Raw genomic sequence first — 22,317 nt, forward strand, 5'->3', positions numbered from 1 at the left:
CTGAATTACTACTGTTATGTTTCACTTGACAGTACTGCTGTAGGTTTTAATATCGGATATCTTTTGCAAAACAAAATTCACAAGTTAACAACCACAATAAACTAACAGATTTCCTAGATTATCCTTTAATTCATAAGAAAGATTTAGTCCTCCAGCTTAGGGACTCTGCCAAGGGGACAGAATTTTGCAAAAATACTTTTAACGTTCTAACACAGTAGTAGTAAGCTAGGGCAAATGTAAGTATGACGGCAGGATGTCAACATAGCTGAGGAGTCCACTGGACTCGCAGATGTGCTTTAGGGAAGACTGTGGATTCACTGAAATATACAAAAATTGTACTATTACACACAAACTTTTTTTTCTGGGGAGAATAGAGCTCTCATTTCTCAAAAGGTCAATGACTACCCCCACAACCCAAATTAACAACCAGTGAAAAAGAGGCATCTAAATTTGTGAAAACAGACGCTAAGAAAAACGTTAAGGCACGGTTTTCACTCATTTTATGATCTACTTCACCATTAGAGCCATTTTGTTGAAACACAATGTTTCTGATTATCTTTTTCTTTTCCTTAAATCCTTGTCTGGCACTATTACAATTTCTTCCTGGGCCTAGGTAATTAGCCTTCCTTTAGCATAAAATTGTTACCTTTCTGAAAACCCAGGAACATTTTCCTATGTTTGTAATTTGCAAGTTGATTTAATAAATTAGAGATAGCTTTTTTCCTATTATTTGGTATTTTAGTTAATAAGACACATCAAATGTTTTTTGGCATTCTTAATAAAACATCCCAATGTAACTATTACTTTAAGATTTTTTTCATTTTAACAAAAAAGGGTAATTGCGGTATAACGTTATGAGGCTACAAATTAGCCTAGAGTAATAAAGTCCAGATGCCCCCATGGTCTACCAGATTACCATGAACTGTGTGTAGAGTGTTGCATTCTTTACTACTTGACTCCAGACTTTCCAAATACCAGCCAAGTGTAATGAAGCAAAGGGACACAAAGCTGGGGTCTCTGCCATGCCCTAACACACACAGCAGTGGGCACGGTAAAGAGCTCACTGTGCACCGTGCTTCCAGACCACCTCACGCTTTAATCTTCCTGAACAAACTTCAATTCCTTTAGGGCTTCCTTCTCTGAACAGGGAAGTCTATCCCTCCCCTATCATGGTTTCCAGGTAGTCTTAGGGCGCTCTAGTATATCCCATTGTGACCTCGGGCTTTTGAAATTCAGTAAATTCTAAAGAAAAGTTAAAATTTTCCCCAAATCTGACTGAGTTTTGGGCCTAAAGGTTTCCATGTATCCACATATGAAATTCAACCAGACGATATGATCAAAACACCACCACTGATGAGAAGAACCAAAGACCAAATCCAGACGCAGAAAAGTCTTTTATACAGTATGTAAGCTGCTTCTGCTCATTCATTCACCCATTCAGTTAAACATCAGACCTACTGTGTGCCCAGCTGTGGAGACGCAAAGGAAATAAAACATAGCTCGGATCCTTAACAGACTTAGCCTATCAGGTCGATTTCAAATTTTCGGGGCAATTGGAGCAGCATGCAGAGACTGCAGCCTTACTTGAACATTACACAAATTCAAAAACTTAATCCTCGAGACAGCCAGAGGCACTTCCTGCCCATCCTGAGTAGGATTTCTGCAGTACTTGACATCAGCAGCACAAAGAAAACAGATGGGAATGTTTTTAATTTTATCCTTTACTTAGGATATTTATCAATTACATGTTATAATGACACTTCAAACTTAAGAAAAAGATAACTTGGCTTTAAATCTAAACAATACACTATTCTTGCAGCAGACAAAAGGGATTTCCCTCCTTCATTAAGTTCTTATTTAAGGACATGCCAGTTTGTAGTCCTCATAAGAGGCATGGCATTAAAAAAACAAAAAAGATGAGTTTTCTCCTGTTTCCAAATTCTTGTCAGTCACCCTAGATAATCACAAGTAGAGTGAAAGGAAAAAATTAATATGTACAGAACACCATCACATCTCCCAGTTGAATGTTTTTCCAAATGGCATTTTTGTAAATTAAAATTACTAACTAAATCCAAGATCAGCAAGCAGCTGCTAAGTGATGAAGAATTTAAACTTTAAAGCAACTATGTAATTAATCGGGGAACTTAACCTTGTAACTCAAACCTAGTAAAACAAACTAAAGGTGAAAAAGATCCTAATAATTTTAATTTATGAGTGGGAGTATATCTCTATCTATATAGGTGTTTATGCCCACATTATAAATTTGTGGGGGTTTTTTGGGTCACCTCTTCCAAGATCAATCAAGAGGAAAGACAGTAACATACAAAAGTTGGGAACTGGGGACACTTTCTTAAAGATTTCAGCAGTATGTTTCCTTCATACGGTATTACAACAAATGCTCTACAGAACTGTGAGCTGAGGCCTTTGATATGAATGAGACCTGTCTTGAGAAGAGCACTCATCGTTGCCCAAAACAGTTCAGAAATGTTACAGATTATAAGATTTTTGGCTTGGATTACAGTAGATAACTTTGAAAAATGTCCTTCAAATATTTAAAAAGGCAAAGTATATTTTTCTCCACCTGCTAAATTATTGAACTTTTTGCATAAGAACGTCATTCAAGTTTTCTAAAATGAGAAATGAGTTTACATTAAACATCTCTAAAATATGTACCTTTTTTTTTAACAATACTGCCATGAGACATATTTGTAAAATTATCCAGACTTAGATAAAAGTAAATGAGAAATTTAAAAAGGGGAAGCCTTGAACACTATTAATTCTTTCCCATATGAAAAATACAGACATTAGCAGAATATTCATGAAATAAAATGAAAACATTACCTGGTTTCTAAGGCACACCGCTAGTTATAACACCTACAATGGGATTTATTTGATGAACTGCATTAAGCTTTCAGAACATGTGCTGCAACTCAGGTAGGAGGCAACTATTCACATGTCAGTGTAGTCAAGAAAGGCATTTCAACTCATCTGCAATCACTCAGACATTACTGATGCAGTATTTGGAAGAGTTCTGCATGGCAGATTTTTTCAGACTGGCATACGGTGCTCAATGTTTTAGAGGGTTAGGTAAACTCAGCTCTCTTTTGTTCAACACTGCCTCATTTCCACTGCATAAAGCTTGGTCTCTAGTTCCATTATCCAATGCCTGCCTTACATCAAGCCGTATACTTCGTTGGTACCACATAAAGTGATTACATTATGAAAGGCCTCTAGATCACTTGGTTCAAATGTAATAGCTGGTTCCATTAATTTTCCAGGAGCAAGGGAACCCTCTCCAATAATTCTCAGGTTGATAAATTTGATTTTCCAAGTATTCTCCACAAAAGGACAGCGGATAAGTCCAAAAATTTGTTCAAAAATGCCCAAACAAGAGTTCCCTCGGTGAACAGTCCCAGCAACTCCAACCATAACGAGACCATGGGGAGAAGAGGCACATTTCAGTCCACGGGAATCCAGGTTGGGACTAAGAAAAAGATATTCTTCTTTCACTAGTGACAGCAGACGAAGGCTCACAATGTCTGCTCCATGGTAGTCTATCACATTTTGTTCAGAAGTCTTGTAATAAAACCTAAGCTTGACATCATGCCAGAAGTGCTGTGGCCCCCATTCATCTTGAGGAGGTCCCAGAAAAGGATTCTGAGAATTAAGAAGTTGAAAGAACCAGTGACAGAATTCTTCTCCTAATCGATGAAAATCAACTTTTTCAGCTTTTTTATCTTCTTTTTCCTGCTGATTAAGATAAAGAAAGTAAATATAAAATAAAACCAAGGTTAATTCTTGTACCTATTTTTCTATCTAGCCTGTTTCAGAGCTAAGTTTTAAGGTACTGATTATAGCAGAAAGGAAATGAAAACATGTGAACTCAGTGAGTCCATCATGTATAGTAAATTCTTCTTTACAAAAAGGGGAAAAATCATTTCAGGATTTCCCAGCTTAAACACCTGAAAATTCAGCTAAGAAATTAAGATTTAACAAAGCCTCTTAAAATATCAGCATAAACCGTCAATAATAATGATTATATAAGCATTTTCTCTTGATCACATGTGGCAGTGGTTTCACAGATAATATCTGTCAAAACCTTCAAACAGTATGCTTTAAATGGATACATTTTGTTGCACATAAATTATATCACAATAAAGTGGATAAATAAATTAGCATTTTCACTGTCTTTAAACAGATACTTCTAATATGATTGAAATAGGTCATATTCTATGATTGGGATTAATTTTATAATATTATTTTTCTGTTTTTCAAAAGAAATGTTATTGCAAAAATATATCTGCTAGGCTAGATTTCATTCATCTCTGTATTCCAGAACACAGTACCTCGTTTAGATGGTAAGGGATCTTGTATTTACTGAGCACATGCTATTGAATATACTGGGCACTGTGCTTGACACTTAAATACTATTTCCTTGTACCTTCACAAGCCTTATGACAGATATTATCATTATGCCCATTTTACAAAGAAAACAAAGCTCAGAGAAGTCAAGTTAATTGCTCAAGTTCACACCTAGCATAAGGGCAGATTTGAAGTCACATCTGTCTGATTTCAAAGTCAATGTTCTTTTCAGTACATTAAGAAAACTTCTGGAAGACATTTTCCTAATGTAAAAGCAAATATCTCTCACTATAAAACCTCATTAATTCAAAGTATGTGGTACGTAGTTTAAAACTCCGCAAATTACAGGTTCATTCGATCAACATTTAAATATTCAGACAATACCTAAAATGTACACTAAAGATACAAAGAAACAGGAATAGCCAATGTCAGCCAGAGGAAATTACATCAGGGTTTTTTCCAGCTAAAAAAAAATCAAACGTAAAAACATTTAAGTTTCTTTCATGGGATTTTTGCAATTTAATACCAAAGAAAGTCTTCAAAGTGAGAAAGGGCTTACGATAGCACTCTTTTAAAGTGGAAAAAACATTACAGAGAACTAGAGGCTAAATTAAAATTAAATTGATCTTGCAGCTTATCTACTCTGTTTAATAATCCAAGGGTCCTTATTCGATAAAGAGAAAAATATTGTTTTCTCACAAATCAATAGATTACGTATACATTACTAAATGCCAGAAATATTTTGTCTCTTAGGTGCTTTAGTAGTCTTCCTTTAGGTTGCAAAAGATATGAAGTAAAGCTAAAATTAGAAAAAACAAGTAAAATATTATTATTAACCAAGCTATCCCAGGTCTAGGATTATCTAAAGAGTTTCAGACAGAACTACGGTTCAGGATGTAACTATAGCATCTATTTTACCTGCTGAAAGACTCTAACATTCTCCGTCTTTACTGGCTCTGGAGTTTCCTTCAATTTCAGTTGTAATTGCTTTTTCCAGTAATCCTTTGCATGCTGAATAAGGTTGTGTTTTTCAGTAGCTGGAGGTATAATAACCCCCTGTGCTGCCAAGTACTTAAAGATGACTTCTCGGTGGACTTTCCTACGCCTCAAAAGTTCTTCTGCACTTTGACTGTACACTAATATTGCACGAATGGCATCTAGAAGGAAATTGTAAAGATTAATAGAAAATCACGAGCCACTTTGTAAATCTGTCCAGGGTCAGCAGAAACTGCATCAAATATTTATAAACTCTTGTTACGGCATTGGTGCTTCTGCATGACGTGTTTAAATACCAGAAAGTGGGTTGTCAGGTTTTGGGTCTAAAAAAAAATTCTTTATGCTTTAAAATTCCCTACCTAACATTTCCTCTTTCTTTTGCTTCTCATAAGAAACAGTGAAATTCAAGCATTTTCTTTTAAAGAAGTGTGTTTTAAGAAAAAAATTAAGCCAGAGGAAAAAAAATTAATTTTCTAGTCAGGTCAGTGGATCTAAATTCATTTACAATCCCTAAAAATAGGTGAAATGACAATATTTTAGATGTGCAAGGGCTTTCAGTTCAATCTCCTCACTCTACAGACAATGAAAAGTCAAGGATACACCAAGAACTGGCAGAACCAAGACTTGTATTCTCTTTTCAATTAAAAAAATTTTACATTACACAACAAAGATTATTTTTAACATGCATGAAGTACAGAGAATGGCGATAAAATGAACTCCCATATGAACACCTCGGAGCTTAAGACGCAGGAAATTCCTGTACCTCTGGGGCCTCATATCGCCCGTCCCTCCTGCCCAGTCCCTCTCGCCCCTCACCCACCCCTCGCAGGGCGCTGGGCGCTGCAACCCCGAGCGCGCCGCGGCAGCCCTGCTTTTCCGCGCGGACGCACAGCACGGCTGCGGCCCCCACACGGGGCAGCCTGGGCTCTTCCGAGCGTTCTGCAAGTTCAAGGCATCAATCTGCCGTCTTGAGTAACCAGCTGTTCACGCAGCGCTGCTTGGAGGTCAGTCTACGTGGATATACACAGCTCGAGTTCATGCGTTTCCCCTGTTGTACCAGTTTATCACACGACCAGACCCCAGGCTGCTCATCCGGCTGTTGACAGGATGTGTGGGTGAGGCCCGGGGAGGGCGGGGAGACCGGGGAAGCCGGGGAGGGCGGGCAGACCGGGGACGGCGGAGCAGGGCGGGGAGGCCGAGGAGGGCGGGGAGGCCGGGGAGGCCGGGGACAGCGGAGAGGCCAGGGAGGTCCGGGAGACAAGGGACGGCGGAGAGAGCGGCCGTACCTTGGCGGTCGTCAGGCTGCACCAGGCGGTTGGTGACGGTGTCGCACAGGGCCGTGATCTCGTCGTTGTCCAGGAGGCCGAGCAGGTTACGACAGCCCTCCATCTCCGGGTAGCTGAGCCCAGACATCTCGACCCCCAGGCGGCGGGAGAGGACGACGCCAACAACGTCGCCCCCACGCCCGCCGGCCGGCGCCTCGGCAACAGACACCGGAAGTGCCTGCCGGTGTTCGCCGCCAGGGGCCTCGGGTATTCCGGAGCCACGCCGGAAGTGGTCGCCAGTGAGGTCACGCAGGAACGCGGCGCCGCGCACGGCCTGCCGGGCTGCCGGGACAGAGAGGCGTCGCGCGCGCCCCGCTTTCTGCAGCGCCGCGTCCGCGCTGAGGCGCCGCCTGCCGTAGCGGAGCGCGGGCGTCGGGAGCCTGTCCTGCGGCGGGGCGCCCCGGAGGCTGCGCGGGCCAGGGAGTGCCGGCTGGCTCCCGCGACGCCGGCGGCCCACGGCACAGGCTGCGTCCCCGCCCGGCGCGCCGGATCCCCGCGGAGCGCCCCCAGGGACACCGGCCGCGCTCCGACTGCGCCGTCCCGCCCGCCCTGCGCGGGGGCCTCGGGACCCGTAGGCTGCCGGGCCGCCCTGTGCTCCCGTGCCCACGGGCGAGCGCCACCGTCCGTCCCCGGCCTCCGTCGCGGAGGCTCGGCGGAGACGCCCACGGGCCCTCGTCGGGCCGGCGCCGGGGAAGCCTGGGCGCCGCCGCGGGCCTGTGGCCGGAGGGCGACAGCCGACAGGGCCGCAGCGGGGACCCGCCGGCGGCGCGTTGTCGCTTGCCTGTCTCCTCCCGTGTTCCCGCCATATTAGACTCGTTAACATTTCATTAGGGTATTGCCAGTTAGTGGCTGAAAAGTACACATCTGCAAATCCAGGTGAGCGTATAACATCTTAAAAATATGACAGCTAAACGCCAGTCATAAAGTGCGCTGTAAGCATAGTCTTTAAAACAAGGCGTTCAAAACGTGGTTAAGCTAATTTGCCAGTGGATGTTACGTGGGGTTTCGTTTACTCAACAGATAGCAGTTTTTCGTTAAACATTAATGAGTGCCCACTATGCTAAGGATTGAAGATTAGAGAAACGGCACACACCCTCCTCCAGGGAGCTTTAGGAGTGTTGTAAGTAAAGAAATGACACGTAAATGCTCATATTGGGCGTGAGACGACAAGGAAGGCATGCCCAACTTCGTCTTTCATTCATTAAAAAAAAAATGTATTGATTGAGCACCTAAGAGTTGCCAGGCACTGTTGTGATGCTGGGAACAAATGCAGGTCCTTTGGAGCTTGCTTTCTAGTGGGAGGAGAGACAATAGACATGTGAGGGACGACAGACTAGGCCGGGAGATGCTGTGGGGAACCCCAAAGGAGGGGTCTGGGGAGGATGCTGCTCCTTTATACAGGCTGTCAGGAAAGGCTTCCCTCGGTGACACTAAGGGACAGAGCGAAGGGAGAGAGGGAAGCGCAGGAGTGCAGGAGGAGGCCTCAGGGGCTCTGCGGGAGGCGCGCGCAGTGAGGGCGGAGCTGCGGTCGAGGCTGACGTGGAGCAGAGTTCCCGGCTGCGGCGCCGCTGGCACTTGGTGCGGCGCAGTTCTTTGTTGTTCGGCCTGTCCTGTGCATTGTAGGATGCTCACAGCATCCCTGGCCGCTACCCAGTGGATGCCAGTAGCACCTCCTCCCCCAGGTTGTGTCTACCAAAAGCATATCCAATTTGCCAAATGTCCGCTGGGTGGCAAAGCCACCACCGGTTGCGAACCACTAACAGAGAACCACCTGTCCAAAAATGCTGTCTGAGACGATGAAAATGTTCTGTATCTGTGCTGTCCACTCCAGTCACCATCGCCACATGTGGCTATTGAGCTCTTCTAATGTGGCTAATACAACTGACGAACTGAATTTTAAGTTGTATTTGAATTTTAATAGCCACATGTGGGTAGTGGCTGCTGTATTGGATAGTGCAGATCTAGAGCCTTCCGGGCCATTATCAAGCCTTGACTTTTATCTTTTACCTCTCTGTCTTCATTTTGTGTTATTTCTCAGTCTCTCACACCGGACTAGTCTCCGTGGCCCCCTCACTATGTGTTCAGGAAACTTGCCATGCAGGTCCCTGCCTCGGAGCCTTTGCTCGTGCTGTTCCTGCCTGGCACACTCTTCCCTCGGATGTCTGAATGGCTCTTTCCCTTCCTCACTCACGTTCCTGCTCAAAGATCACCTGTGACAGAGGCCTTCCCTCCTCGCCCTGTTGCGTCGCCACCAGCGATGCCTTCTTACTTCCGCCTCCCCCTCGCTTACTGTTCTCCAGCACTTACTGCATACTCCGTGTGTGCTGCCTGTCAGTAACATGTGAGTTCTGTGAGCCAGGGAGTTTCATCTGTTTTGGTTTTTTTTCTTCATTGCCTCTCACAGAGCCTGGTCCACGGTCGGTGTGCAATGAATATTTGTTGAATAAATGAATGAGTTGTAAAGCCATTGGAGGATTTTCAGCTGAGGAACGGCATTCTCGGAATTGCTTCAGACAGGATGGTTTTGGCTGCTGGTGTGAAGAGCAGACTGCGGCAGGCCAAGGGGAGAGGCAGGGAGCCTGATCTGGAGACTGCTACAACAGGCCAGGCGAGAGGGGAGAGGGCCTGAGTTCAAGTAGAGGGCACCGTAACAAGTCAGCGGTGACTGCAGGGTTGGGTGTGGGCAGCTGGAGCTGCTCTTTACTGAGAGAAGACTGGGAGAAGTAGGTTTCAATGGAGAAATCTGGAGTTATCAAGAGGTATCAGGCTTTCCGGAGAAAGTGGTGATGCCGAAGAAAGATTAAGCAAAGAATGAGGAGTGGGGCAGAGGGTGAAGAATACAGGTAAAGGGAACAGCAGTGAAAAATGCATGGAACAAAACAGCATGGCTCTTTTTGGCTGGAGCCAAAGACAGTACAGGAGCCATAAGGTGAAGAAAAATTCAGTAAAATCCTAACAGGAAGGGCTCAGCAGCAGGCCCTTCACAGACTTCATTCTTACAACCTTGCAAGAACAGGTGTCTGCTTGTAACAGGTGAGGAAGTCTGACTGAGCTCACCTCAGGGGTGCACTTAATTGCTTAAGGTTCCACAACCATACAACTATCATGCTGGAATTTGAATACAACTCTTTGAGCTGTTTCCATTAAATCAAGTTCTGGTAGTTTCACTTAATACTTTTTTTTTTTTTTTTTGAGGAAGGTTAGCCCTGAGCTAACATCTGCCACCAATCCTCCTCTTTTTGCTGAGGAAGACTGGCCCTGAGCTAACGTCTGTGCCCATGTTCCTCTACTTTATATGTGGTACGCCTGCCAGTGGAGGGCTTGCCAAGCGGTGCCATTTTCGCACCCAGGATCCGCACCAGTGAGCCCCTGGCCGAAGCAGAACATGCAAACTTAACCACTGCACCACGGGGCTGGCCCTCTGAATACTTAAGAAAAAAAATTTCCCTAGATTAGAGTGGTTTGGGGCCTTAGATCTTACTATTAAAATATCCATTCACCCAAGAGTAGTTATTTAAGTACTTATTAATAGGGGACTTCTTTAAATACCCTGGAAACAGAGTTTCCAAGAATGCTCTATGAATGTAAGAGGAAATCGTTTACCTTCTAGGGACATAGGATGTCCCAAATGTTGCTTGAGATCTGTGGTTTTCAAGCCTTAGTATCAGAATCATCTGGAGGACTTGTTAAACGACAGACTGGTGCCACATCTGACCAAACTTGAGCACTTCTAACAAGTTCTCAGGCGATGCCGCTCCCGCCGCTCCCAGGCCCACACTAAGAATCGTGCTAGTGGAGGATGACATCCACCAGCCGTCTCCACCAGCCTTCCTTCTGTCCCTAATCGCTGACCCTCAGGCAAGTCTGACCCCCTCCTGGGATGGACTGCATGCACTCATGCTCTACATCTCTAGGGAAAACCTCACTGCAGAATGGAAACTGCATGGCATTATGGTTTTAGGAGGACACCTGATTTTTCAGTCCCACCTCTCCATTTATTAGCTGTGTGATTTCAGTCATTTTTTTAACGTCTCTGAGCCTTGGCGTCTAAAATGCAGTGTTATCTACCTTTAAGTTGTTTTAACAATTAGACGTTAACACGTATAAAGTAGCTGGTTCTTCTCCAGTGTGCAGCACTCATAAATAAGGCATGAACCTCTCTCCCATTTTTAGTTTTTATTCCATGTAACATTGGATTGCCTCTATTTCCTATCTTGATATACAGCCAAAACTTCTGCCCGTTATCAGTTGATTCTTGAAATCAGTATGGATCTTATGCCAGGAAAAGCAATCTAATCTGTTTACCTTGGAAGCGTATTTAGTAATATCTGATTGCTTCCCAGAATTCCTCAAGTTTCAGAAAAGAAAAGTACAAAGTCTAGATAATTCCAATAACTTTATCTAAATACCTCAATACCTTTAATAGTCTCAGATCACACTACTGTAAATCAGACTGAGAATTCCAGATCTCAGCTCTAGAATGCTTCAGTAACTGTTTTTCAAAGATTTGTAATATGTGCAAATTACTGTATTTAACACAATATCCATTCTTTCACTTGCAGTGCTGTCTCATCGCATCAGAGGCTCTTTTTCTACTTCAGCCCGTTTTTTCTAGTTGTGAGTTATATAGCCAATAGTGTGTGTGTGGGGGGGGTTTCCTTTTATTGAACCAAAAAAGGAGGAGTCCTCATGCCCAAGGACCTCACTTTTAGAGAGATTATTAATTGGCTCAAACGTTTTCCCATTGAAAAGCTTTTGTAGGAAGTAATTTTCATCATCATTTACATATTTCAAAGTGACCTCACAGTCTTTGTTTTTCGTTTTAAGTTCCACCAGATTCTTCATCTTCGCAGAATTACCAATGTAGACAAATCCACCCAGTCTTACTTTGGGGAAGTGCTGGTACTTGTCTTCCACCTACGAAGTTTGCAGAGGATACCGTATCACACTGAAACCATTCACCTAAAATGACTTAGCAACCAGCCTGTCACCAACTTGTAATTCCTGCGTATGGACATTAGTTGAAATAATGTCTATTTTGTGTAAATTTTTAGAGTTTTGTTTTTCTGTAATGTTTTAAAAAAAATCAATCTGAATATGGTAATAATATTAAGTGAAATATATCATTCTCTTATGAGACATAATAGAAATTACTTAGTATCTTAAGCCTGACTCCTTTTGAAGCAAGGTGCTACATAAAAGTGAACACTTCATTACCAAGGACAAAGTTTTATTGAACAAATCTATGTACAGTACAAAAAATTCTTGAAATGAGACACTACTGTTGATTTATTGCAGTTCAATGGCTCAGTTTTAATTTGTACTCTTATAAAATGCAAAGTAAAATAATTTAATGTTCAACAAGGAAGCACAAATTTCCTTTCTTGCTGAATCTGTAATATCTTTCACATATTAACAATTCCAAAATGCATATGCAGCATTTAGTCATTCTGAAAAGGTGTTTTACAGTACCAAATAAATTAAAAAATAAACACTATCATCCCTTTTAGGTTTTTCATCCATACAACAGTTTAAACCAAACGTGAAAGGAGTACGGCTGAACCTTCAAGTGTGATTTGAAAAGAATCACAAGCTCAATGTTATAAATTATCTACCTATTATATAGTTGGTGGTTTAAAAAAAAAATGAACATGGCTAAAGCCCAAAGTACCAGTGTCCTTGTCCACGGAGATTCCCCTTTTCTACCTTCTCCATAATATCTGAGCAGCAAAAATTCAGATTTGCTATTTCTTGACCTTACTGAAGCATAGCAGAAAGTTAATATTTAATGTTGTGAAGGAAATTTTTATTTAAAAGCAAAGGATTGAAACTTGGTCCATGTAAGATAATACATGCTCAAACTAAAAGGAATAGAAGCGAAAAAGAGACCAATCTGAGGAATAAGAAGAAAGCTTCCTTTTCTTCTCAATCTCAAATCAGAACTGTTGGAAGTTTATGCACCCCATAAAAGCAAAATGATGTAAGTTTATGTTTTATAGGACATACATAATAAAGTGTACATATTCTTTCAATAGCAATTATTTGAGAAGTATATAAAGAGGTTAGAACAGTGTGGTCAAACAGAATTTTATAAAATACTCCTTGATTTAGTTATGTATAAATCGATTTGATCTCAGTCTTTCAGAAACAGTTTTCCCTTAGCAACACGAAAGTAGAAATAAAACCTCAAAGACAAAAGAATAACAAGTAGACTATGTTTAAAACATCTTGCAAGATGATGAGAATAACAATTTGCAGACATGGATTTATGTCAATCGTTAACAACTTATAAAAAATAAAAGGTTAAAAATGTGGTAAAATGTTAAGTTGTAATTTTAAACTTCTGGAAAATGTACAAAGCAGAAATTATCTTAAAAAAAAAACCCCTCCATTGTCCAAATGAAGTAGTTTTTAAACAGACTTTTTATTACATGATGTATTTTAGACTGAACTGAAATATCACCCAACTGTTCTATTTTTAGTATCAGGAAGTATGGAAAACATGTTCTTTTTAAGTTGACCTCAAATGATTTAAAAATCTGAGTTGTGTTTACTTATCTATTATTTAAATATAAATTCCACAGCCTAATGTAGGCTATATGACAAAACAAAAACCTAAATTTGACTAGAATGGACTTACGACTCTCAATTGCATAGTAGTGAATGCCCATTAAAAATAAACTAGTGAAACTGGAAAATTTTTTTTTAGATATCTGACCTATCATGACCTGAAAATCCTAATTTAATAAAGTCTGGAGGCTACCCTGGAAGAAATGTTCCACTTTCTTAGTAACTTCATTCAAGAAGCTTTAATATCAAAAAATTTGTAACAGTAGGGTCTGATGAGATTAACTGCTTTGAACAAAAATGTATCAGCTGGAATAACTGGAATATTTGGTTGACATTGGTACACCAGTAGCTCCATTTCTGAAGAATTTGCCTTTGCATTTTTGTTTATTTTATTCCTGCTATAGATTAACAGACTACTATTAGGTAAAAGATCTTTAAGCTTCCTCTTTTAGAGAATGTACAAGTGGAACACATCTAAGAGGGTATTTTAAAAAACATTTTTTGTTTTAACAATTTATTGACTATTAAGATAAAATCTTCCTTAGGAAAATTACTGGTCATCAAGGAAAATAAACGCATCAATATATCTTTATCATGTTCTTGCTGTGCAAATTTTTGTGTAAATTTTTCCTTTTATATATAAAAATTACTCTTCAGACCAAATTCATCATTAATAAATAAAGTATGAGTCATATGGCTTATTTTAGAATTAACTCTTCTAATTGAATAAAACCAATGAATTCTTGACCTGATTCTTAGCTGATATATTTTCTTACAGCAAGTTATTTTTATAGGACTTTACTTAGATAACTCACATTAATGTCTAAAGGACCTTACTATGAATCATCAAGCAATGTCCTAACACAACTCTATATACAAATAGAAATATCCCAGTGTGCTTATACCATTATTCACATTGAGGAATTTGCAATTCAGTGTTTTCCTTCAACTAGATAGCCTTTAATGGTCTTAGATGCCTCCCATCGCTCCCCAAAGTTACTGATGGTACTTTTGCCATTTAATTGACACTGCTGCCTTTTAAATATAACTCATTGGTATTACAAAAATGGAAAGTGGAGCACTATTGTCATTTTCTTTTGTTTTGTAATTTTCAATGCTGGCGTGCCATTCATTGAACTTTGACCTGTCTAATTAACCACCTGGAAACAACTTACAATCTTTTATGGATAGCATGATGGTAACTCAAGTTTTATTTCCATGTATCAGTTTCCAAATTATAATAAACCAAATAGCAAGGTTCCTTAACCCATGTTTGACCAGAAGGGAGGACAGAACCTCATTATGCATGACAAGAAAACAAATCTCATTTGTAGAACACTTTAAGTTGTTTATTGTAAACCAACCGTACCCCCTTTTTTATAATGGGTTAACTTTTCCCTTTCGGTAAGGCCATAGCTGGTTTTTCTTTCTGACTAGTTGTCTGAATATATTTCTCACATAAGCGAAACTGAACATGCTGCTATTAATCATCATCTACTTTTTTAAAAGTGTGGTTTTCTGGATAACTGGTACTTTGGGAGTTTTGTAATAACCCTTTTGGAGTCTAAACCAGCACATCTCTGGGAGTTATTCTAGAAAATGTGCTTTATCTTTATCTCTAGAAATCCGAGACCGCTCTAAAATTAAGGCCATCAAGGAAAGAGCAAACTGATGATGCATTTTCTTGTAGTGCTTTGTTCACACTACGGCTTGATCGACAGATCTTTCTGAAACATTTTTATCAGGCACCTGTAAAACAGAACATGTCTGTTAATTCAAATTTTATAGATGTTCAACTGGAATTCTACGTCAGATTCCTGTTTAATTTATACTTTTACTCATTCAAAGAATATTTATAATTAGAAAGGCAAGCTCTTCTTTTGCTCAATTTTGTTTTTCAATTATTTTCTGGTTCTTTCTTAGTTCTGTTTTTGTAACAGAGACTCAACTTTCTTCAGTTGATATTCTGGCATGCAGATGAAAAACATTTCCCTCATAATGACTTTGTTTCTGGAACTTTTATTATATGAAACTCAGAATGAAGAAAAGCCTTAGACACAGTGAAACAGTATGATCAGAGTATGAAACACTTGTGTTCAAGTTCTGGCTTCCACAAGTTCATAGGCCTGTGCCTATACAAATTAGTTAACTTGTGAATTCAGTTGCTTGATCTATAAAACAGGAATAGTAATATCACCTCATAGTGGTTGTATGAATTAAAGGAAATAAAGTATGGGGTAGTGCTTTATTAACTGACATACAAATGTTAATTTTTTAACCTTATAAAGATCTATGGCATTTTCTATTTCTACAGATATACCTACTGAGAAGACAGAAGACTTACTTTCATCATCTGAATCAAATCCAAAGAGTGTCTGACATTTCTTTTGTGCAAGGTGAGCCTCAAGTGCTTCTGCATTACAGTAGGTGGTCAGGCATTTGCCACATCTCAATCTTTTCACTGATTTTTTACAAACATTATCTTGATCAGAACAGGCATCTACTCTATCAGTCAGAAATTTTCTGCGTTTTGGCATACTAAGGTACCGTTCATCAAGGTAACTGGGAGGCAATGGTCTGACATATGGCTTTGTTAAAATTAAGCCATATGAAGTGTGTTCAGTTGTCAGATTTGGTTTGGAGGGTGCCTGAGATGCTGGCAGGGTATTGTGTTCTTGTGGTACAACACTGGGTAAAATGGAGCCATTTTCTGTCCTGATTCTATTTGTATCAGTTTTCAAAGCAGGATCTGATGAAACTAAAGGTGTCTGCTCTATTCCACTGTGTCCATTGACTAAATCACTAATACTACAGTTATTTTCAGCATTTGGCTCTATGTCAGGCATCTTTTGGTCTATCAAGCTTATATCAGAAACAGTGTCATCAGAATGTTCATTTCCATTCTGAACTAAACTGTCTGTTTTCTTTTCCATACTTTCTATACACGTCTTTGGTTCTGCAGAATCTTTCCTTGATTTGCTAGTAGAAACTGGCAGACTAACAGTTTGTTTCTCATTACTAGATGAGTCTTTTTCCTGACGATTAGGATTTGTGTCTGTAAGAACATCCCAAAGAATTGCTTCACTTGGCTGTGCAGATGATTCTGGTGTTTTACTTAAATAGTGCTGAGCTTCATGTTCATATAGCAGAGGAAGATCTTCGAAAAGCTCATGGCATTCTGGAAAACTACACTGAGCTTGAAAAATCCTGTGACTTTTTGTGTGCTGAGCCAGCTGGAATGGCAGCTTAAATGACTCATTGCAATTAAAATGCAAACAAAAGTACGCATTTGGATAGCTGTGTCTATTAAGGTGATCTATAAAATGTTGAGAATCTTCAAACTGCCTCTGACAAAATTTGCATTTTCCTTTGCTCCACTTCATTACTGTTTGCCGCACATTTAAATCAGTTGGGTGAACAGTCCTTGCATGTTTATTTAGAAATCCAATTCTTTTAAATATCCTAACACAGCCAAGAGCAGGGCACTTAAAGTTTCCTTCTTGGTCTGTAGCATATATGTCTTTCGGGTGGCACACAGTTCCATTGATTTTATGAAGCACTGAAGTTTCTTGATTCAGGTCATAATCATCTTCTTCATAATCACCTTCTTCGTCCTCTTCCTCCTCATAGTCATCCTCACATACAGGTAAAGGTTCTGCGACTTTATTTAAAGAAGTATCAGGACTGCCATTTTCAATAATGTTTTCAATGTCTTCTGATACACTTATGGGAATTTCAGTGAATTCAGCCACATGTGCAGGGATGACTTCTTTGTTTCCATCACTGGAAACAGTAATAGTTTCTACTTCCAAATCCTTATTATGAGAATTCCCATTTTCAAATGAAATGAAAGAATTGGAACAATTTATTTCTTCCAAAGCAGGGATTTCCTGATCCTCCTGCTGAGGTGCAGCAATTTGCTGTCTCTGTATTTTCTTAACATGATTCTTTAAATGCTTCTGCATAAGTCCTCTGTTTCGAAATTTCCTACCACATATTACACATGAAAAACTGCCCTTTTTCTGATGAGCCTGGGCATGCCTTACAATGTGCCCACCTAGAAATTCTTTGTTACATAACATACACCGATGTCTTGGGACACTGTGATCTACTTTGGAAGCATTAAGAGCTGTGAAGTTTTTCTTTGTATTAATATGACCTTTAGGTTGCACTCCAGGTATCTCATCAGAATCAAGCTCTCCAGTGCTCTGATCTGTAAGAGAGTCAAGCCCTTTATCTAAGCCTTGCTGTTCCACCGCCTTTTTTAGATTACCTGTACAATTTTCCAGTGTACTTTCATTTAGAAATCTAACTGCTGATTTATCACTCAGTAAAGCCACACAGTTTTTCTTAATCATTACGAAGTTCCAGAATTCAGGATCAAAAAACAATCCCTTTTTCAAAATTGGAAGTAATTCAAAACGAACACGATTTTGAACACTACTTGTGCCTTCATTATATTCTTCATCTGGACGTTTGTAAAGCTCTTCAACAGTATGATAAGCTTCCAAGGAGCGCTCAAGAAAAAATATTGAGAGTGCACAAATCCTGAGAATCTCCAAATCATTTGGCAAAAAATGTGCAATTGTTTTATAAATTAGACATTTAGTTTTGGGATCATCATGAAGGTCTAGCTGTAGAGCACAACCACATATTTCAACACAAATTTGTAAGCCTTCTTCTTCAACCTGTAAAAAGAAAAATATTACTACTAAATACCTTTTTAAAAAATTATTACACTAACTAGTTTATCTTTTTAAAATACAACTCTGAAATGAAAGCTGAATAAACAGTTTTCCAAATGTGCAGTTTTCCTCATTGGGTAACTCTATTTTTTGATATATAAATAAATCTTTTTTTTTGAACTTGAGAATAATCTGGAAAAGATGGGATTTTAGCTTCCAAATTAATCAATTTTCAAGTTTGACAAGCCCTACTAACTATAATTCAAAATGCTTCAGAACCATATGGTGATTCAAATACAAAATGCTTCCATAAATTTATGGTGATTCAAGTTTCTTACAAATCTTGCCCCTATTTATTATTTTAGGTATCCAACCTCACATTCTGTGGCAGAAGGGTTAAATTATATGTATTTAACCACATTTATCAAAGTTTGATGTAAAAATAAAAATAGATTTTGAAAAAACTGCTTATGGAAACTCTTTCATGAAGCTGTAGTAAATAATATGACTTATTTTATGTTTTCAGTAATATTATTTATCCAACTAAGGGAAAAGTGTGGCCCACATGAAGAGGGCAAGTACAATCTTTACAAATCTAATAAAGTATCAGAATAATGAACCTACTGGAAGTTATCTGAAAATCATTCAAGCTTTGAAACTTCTACTGATGGCTGAAAGATAACTGCATCAGCTTTTACTTAGGAACTTCTTGTCTATCCATCTTAATTCAAGTTATAGATAATGCCTCCAATGATTTGGAATGATATAAATGCTTGTTTGAACAGAAAGAGACACAGTAATAATATGTCTTTAACATTGTGTGTGTGAGCATCATACTGTTTGCATATGGTATATTAGAGAGGACAGGGAGGAACACTACCTTTCCAGCCTCATGTCCTCTTAGTCCCTGACATGCTGGGTAACCTGGCTTAACTACTTACAGCTCCACAAGCAGACCTTAACCATCGTATTCCCACTTTATCTAGCTGGTAAATTCCTGCTCATTTCCTCTTCATTCTTTGTGAATCACTTCTACTCTGAAAATTTCTCTCCTCATGCATTCTGGCCCCGGCCCTGGCCTAGAATTAAACATTCCCTATTCTGTCCACTGAGAATAACATACTTATTTCTAAAATGCATGTACATATTGTTTTATAACTATCTGTGTATGCCCCAATCCCCTGACTTTGAATTTCCAAATCTCTGGGACAATATCTCATTTTTTGTATCCTCTTATGGTTAACACAGAAGTTGGCATATAGTGTGACCTTGGAATAAATGTTTGCAGAATGAATGGGATCAAATCTATTCCATTGACTTTAGTTTTCTCCTAGAAATCCATCATTTCCAGCTTGGAATCCTTTTCTGAATTCAAATTTCTTATTTCTAATTGTCTCTTACAATTAGATATTCCCACCTAGATTTTCCAGATATAGCAAATTCAAAATCCACTGCTTCAAAACAGAATTCCTTTTCTTTATCCAAAGTTCTATCTACACCCTCTCTCTTGACTCATGAAATTATAATGTACCCAGTTGCCCAAGTTTAAAAGTTTTAGAATTGGGGGACAACCTCATGGCCAAGTGGTTAAGTTCATGTTCCACTTCAGCGGCCCAGGCTTTCCCCAGTTTGGATCCTGGGCACGACATGGCACCGCTCATCAGGCCATGCTGAGGGAACGTTCCACAGAGCAGAACCAGAGGCACTCACAACTAGAATATACAACTATGTACGGGGGGGGTTTGGGGAGAAGAAGAAGAAGAAAAAAATATTAATGAATAAATAAATAAATAAAGGGCCATCCCAGTGGCGCAGCAGTTAAGTGCGCATGTTCTGCTTCAGCGGCCTGGGGTTCACCGGTTCGGATCCCGGGTGTGGACATGGCACCATGTGGCAAGCCATGCTGTGGTAGGCGTCCCACATATAAAGTAGAGGAAGATAGGCATGGATGTTAGCTCAGAGCCAGCATTCCTCAGCAAAAAGAGGAGGATTGGCAGCAGTTAGCTCAGGGCTAATCTTCCTCAAAAAAAAAGATTGGCAACAGATGTTAGCTCAGGTGCCAATCTTTAAAAAGAAAAAGTTTCAGAATCATCACAAAAAAAGGAAACAGGCTTCTTCCTTACCTGAAATCTTTTAATGATTCCTATGTATATTTAGTGACCGAAGTTCCAACTTTTAGTATAGCACTCAAGTCCCTTTAGGATCTCCAGCAATTCTTACCCCCAACCCCTGCAGTCTCTCTGAATAGTTTCATCTCCTACACACTTCCCCATGTTTCACTGCTACCCTATTAATGCCACTGGACAGTTCTGAGAAACAAAAATGAGGCAAAAGTACTCTATAAACTACAAAATCCTCTACAAATGTTAGTATTATCTTCATCTAGCATTCAAAACCCAGCTTAAAGCATCCTCCTCTGTGAAGCCATCTGTAATATCTCCTTCTTCTGAACTCGCATAGCATTATCTGTTCCTCTCTTCACAACACCAAGGGATGCAAATGATCTATTCCATCAGATAAAAACGTTTTTAGTACACTGTAAACAATTAAGCACATTTTTAATATTTATTTCATCTTTGAATTTTTCCTCTTATAATATATTCTTAGGTTGACCAGAAATATACAACAAGAAAGCTCTATGATAATTGCCTGAACTTCACCTATATTGTAAACTTTCTATAACGAAGTCTCTCAATTTTTGGTGCAAATATAAGAATCACATGTAAAAAAAGATATATGTACGGCTACATCTTTATTTTTTGTCAAGTCTTACAGGTGATTCTGATGCACTTCAAATGTTGAGAAGCATTCTATAGCATAGTTTGTTTTTTTCCCCTTTTTGGTGGGGAGAGAGGTTAACTTTGATGATGCATTTCAATGACAATTCACTATTTAATAATGGAGCTATTAATGTAGTCAACAAAATAAACAGGAAACAAAATAAAAAAACCTTCTGATACAATGCTGCCAACTTTCTGTCATGGGAATATGATTACTATGTGGTCATACCTCTAATGAGTGATGTGATAATGAATATGATAAACATAAATATATAAGAAAAAATTAAAATCTATTATTATGGATGCCTCCTTATGTATTTAAAAGTGACCCACATAAAGATTCAGGTAAACAGAGCTACTTAAAATGTAGGCTAGGTCTGTCTGTTCTATCTTTGCGCTCAAAGTTCTGCTAATATCCGAGGGGAAAATGTTAGAGGGTCTGCAGAATCTACTTTCACATCTATGTAACAGTCATACATAGAATTGTACGCACCTACAAGTGGCCCATGAAAAACTTGCTTCAGAACTATTTTTAAAAACAGGTAATGTGTTTTTACTATAACTTCAAATAAACTTTTTAAAACTTTATCCTTAAGTTTCAAAAGTACCTCAGAATTCATTATTTCTTTTCACCTAAACAACAGACTTAAAACTATGAATTCTATTTCTCTACGACAGGGAGCAAGTGTTACTTATAGATATACAAAGTTCATTTGCAAATTAGTTAAGATTCTACAAACAGGACTTAAGATAATGTTAAAAGTGAAACTTATTTAATTACAAGAAAAGATAATAGCTTTTTATAGAAGCAACTATTCCCATGTTAAATTTTAAGTAACACTAAATTGGCTTCCTCTTTTTTCGGTTATTTTCATTTATGTATACTCTTTGTACCATGTTAGGAGTTTGAGGTTTCGGGGGAAGGGAGGATGTAATATACGGAGAATGCGGCCTTCAAATCCTCCTTTCTCTTCAATTTTATAATCAAACAAATTTTATAAGAGATTCAAGTTTCAGTGAACTGTCATTTAAATTTCATTTAAAATGAAGGGATAAATATATCCTATTTACCTCATCTTTAATGATTTTCATGAAAGGAAATATGACTCTCACATTAGTTGCTGTTCTTAAAAGCTGGTAGCATTGATCTACAAAAACTTGTTTTGAAGGATTAGACTTAAGCTGAAGTTTACTCCATATGAAAATCAACTCCCTGTAAATGAGAAAAAAAAAGAGAAATATCAAAAATACAGCTTATTCAAATACAGACATTAGCTATCTTTCCCTGATTCAGTAGTGCCCTGACTGGGAGGTACACAAAATGAGCATAAATGGATGCTATGCTAACCTCCAAGTACTTCTGCTACCTACGTGGGACTAACAGAAGTTGGTTCAAGATCAGAAATGGCAATTCTGCAGTGGTAAGGGATGAATTCCAATCATATCATGACAAACCTAAGGCATCTCTAGTACTCAATCAAAACAAATTCTAATTCTAGTGTACCAATATTAATGATATTACTTTAAAAAAATAAACTTTGGCCTTTAATTAATACCCTATTTGCAAATTTAGAAATCACTGTTGTAGACTTTCTGCAA

The 22,317-nt window shown here is 39.1% G+C and overlaps 2 protein-coding genes across 7 annotated transcripts in view; both read right to left on the reverse strand.

Moving 5' to 3' along the window:
• Nucleotides 1–1,701: 1,701 nt before the first annotated feature.
• On the reverse strand, nucleotides 1,702–10,299 carry C18H3orf38 (chromosome 18 C3orf38 homolog). Of its 2 annotated transcripts, none has more exons than XM_044749946.2 (3): nucleotides 6,645–10,299; nucleotides 5,281–5,519; nucleotides 1,702–3,747 (listed from the first exon to the last, which is right to left on the reverse strand). In XM_044749946.2, exons 1-3 carry the CDS (start codon nucleotides 7,504–7,506, stop codon nucleotides 3,172–3,174), a joined length of 1,677 nt encoding a protein of 558 aa, XP_044605881.2. In that variant the 5' UTR covers nucleotides 7,507–10,299; the 3' UTR covers nucleotides 1,702–3,171. The 2 variants fall into 2 exon arrangements, with proteins under 2 accessions (XP_044605881.2, XP_014708905.3); XM_014853419.3 differs by having other exon boundaries at nucleotides 1,702–3,750.
• Nucleotides 10,300–11,896: 1,597 nt separating this feature from the next.
• The window catches only part of ZNF654 (zinc finger protein 654), an 85,310-nt gene continuing 74,889 nt past the window's right edge, over nucleotides 11,897–22,317 (reverse strand). For 4 of the 5 annotated variants that reach the window (XM_044749939.2, XM_070488670.1, XM_044749944.2 and 1 more), the window contains 2 exons: nucleotides 21,790–21,931; nucleotides 11,897–17,941 (listed from right to left, as the gene is read on the reverse strand). In XM_044749939.2, coding sequence (XP_044605874.2) covers nucleotides 15,470–17,941; nucleotides 21,790–21,931 — 2,614 coding nt within the window. In that variant the 3' untranslated portion in view covers nucleotides 11,897–15,469. The remainder of the gene's footprint in view (nucleotides 17,942–21,789; nucleotides 21,932–22,317) is intronic. The other variant, XM_044749940.2, reaches the window with a different exon arrangement.

The sequence above is a fragment of the Equus asinus genome, chromosome 18 (genome assembly GCF_041296235.1).
Source record: "Equus asinus isolate D_3611 breed Donkey chromosome 18, EquAss-T2T_v2, whole genome shotgun sequence".
Lineage (NCBI taxonomy): Eukaryota > Metazoa > Chordata > Mammalia > Perissodactyla > Equidae > Equus > Equus asinus.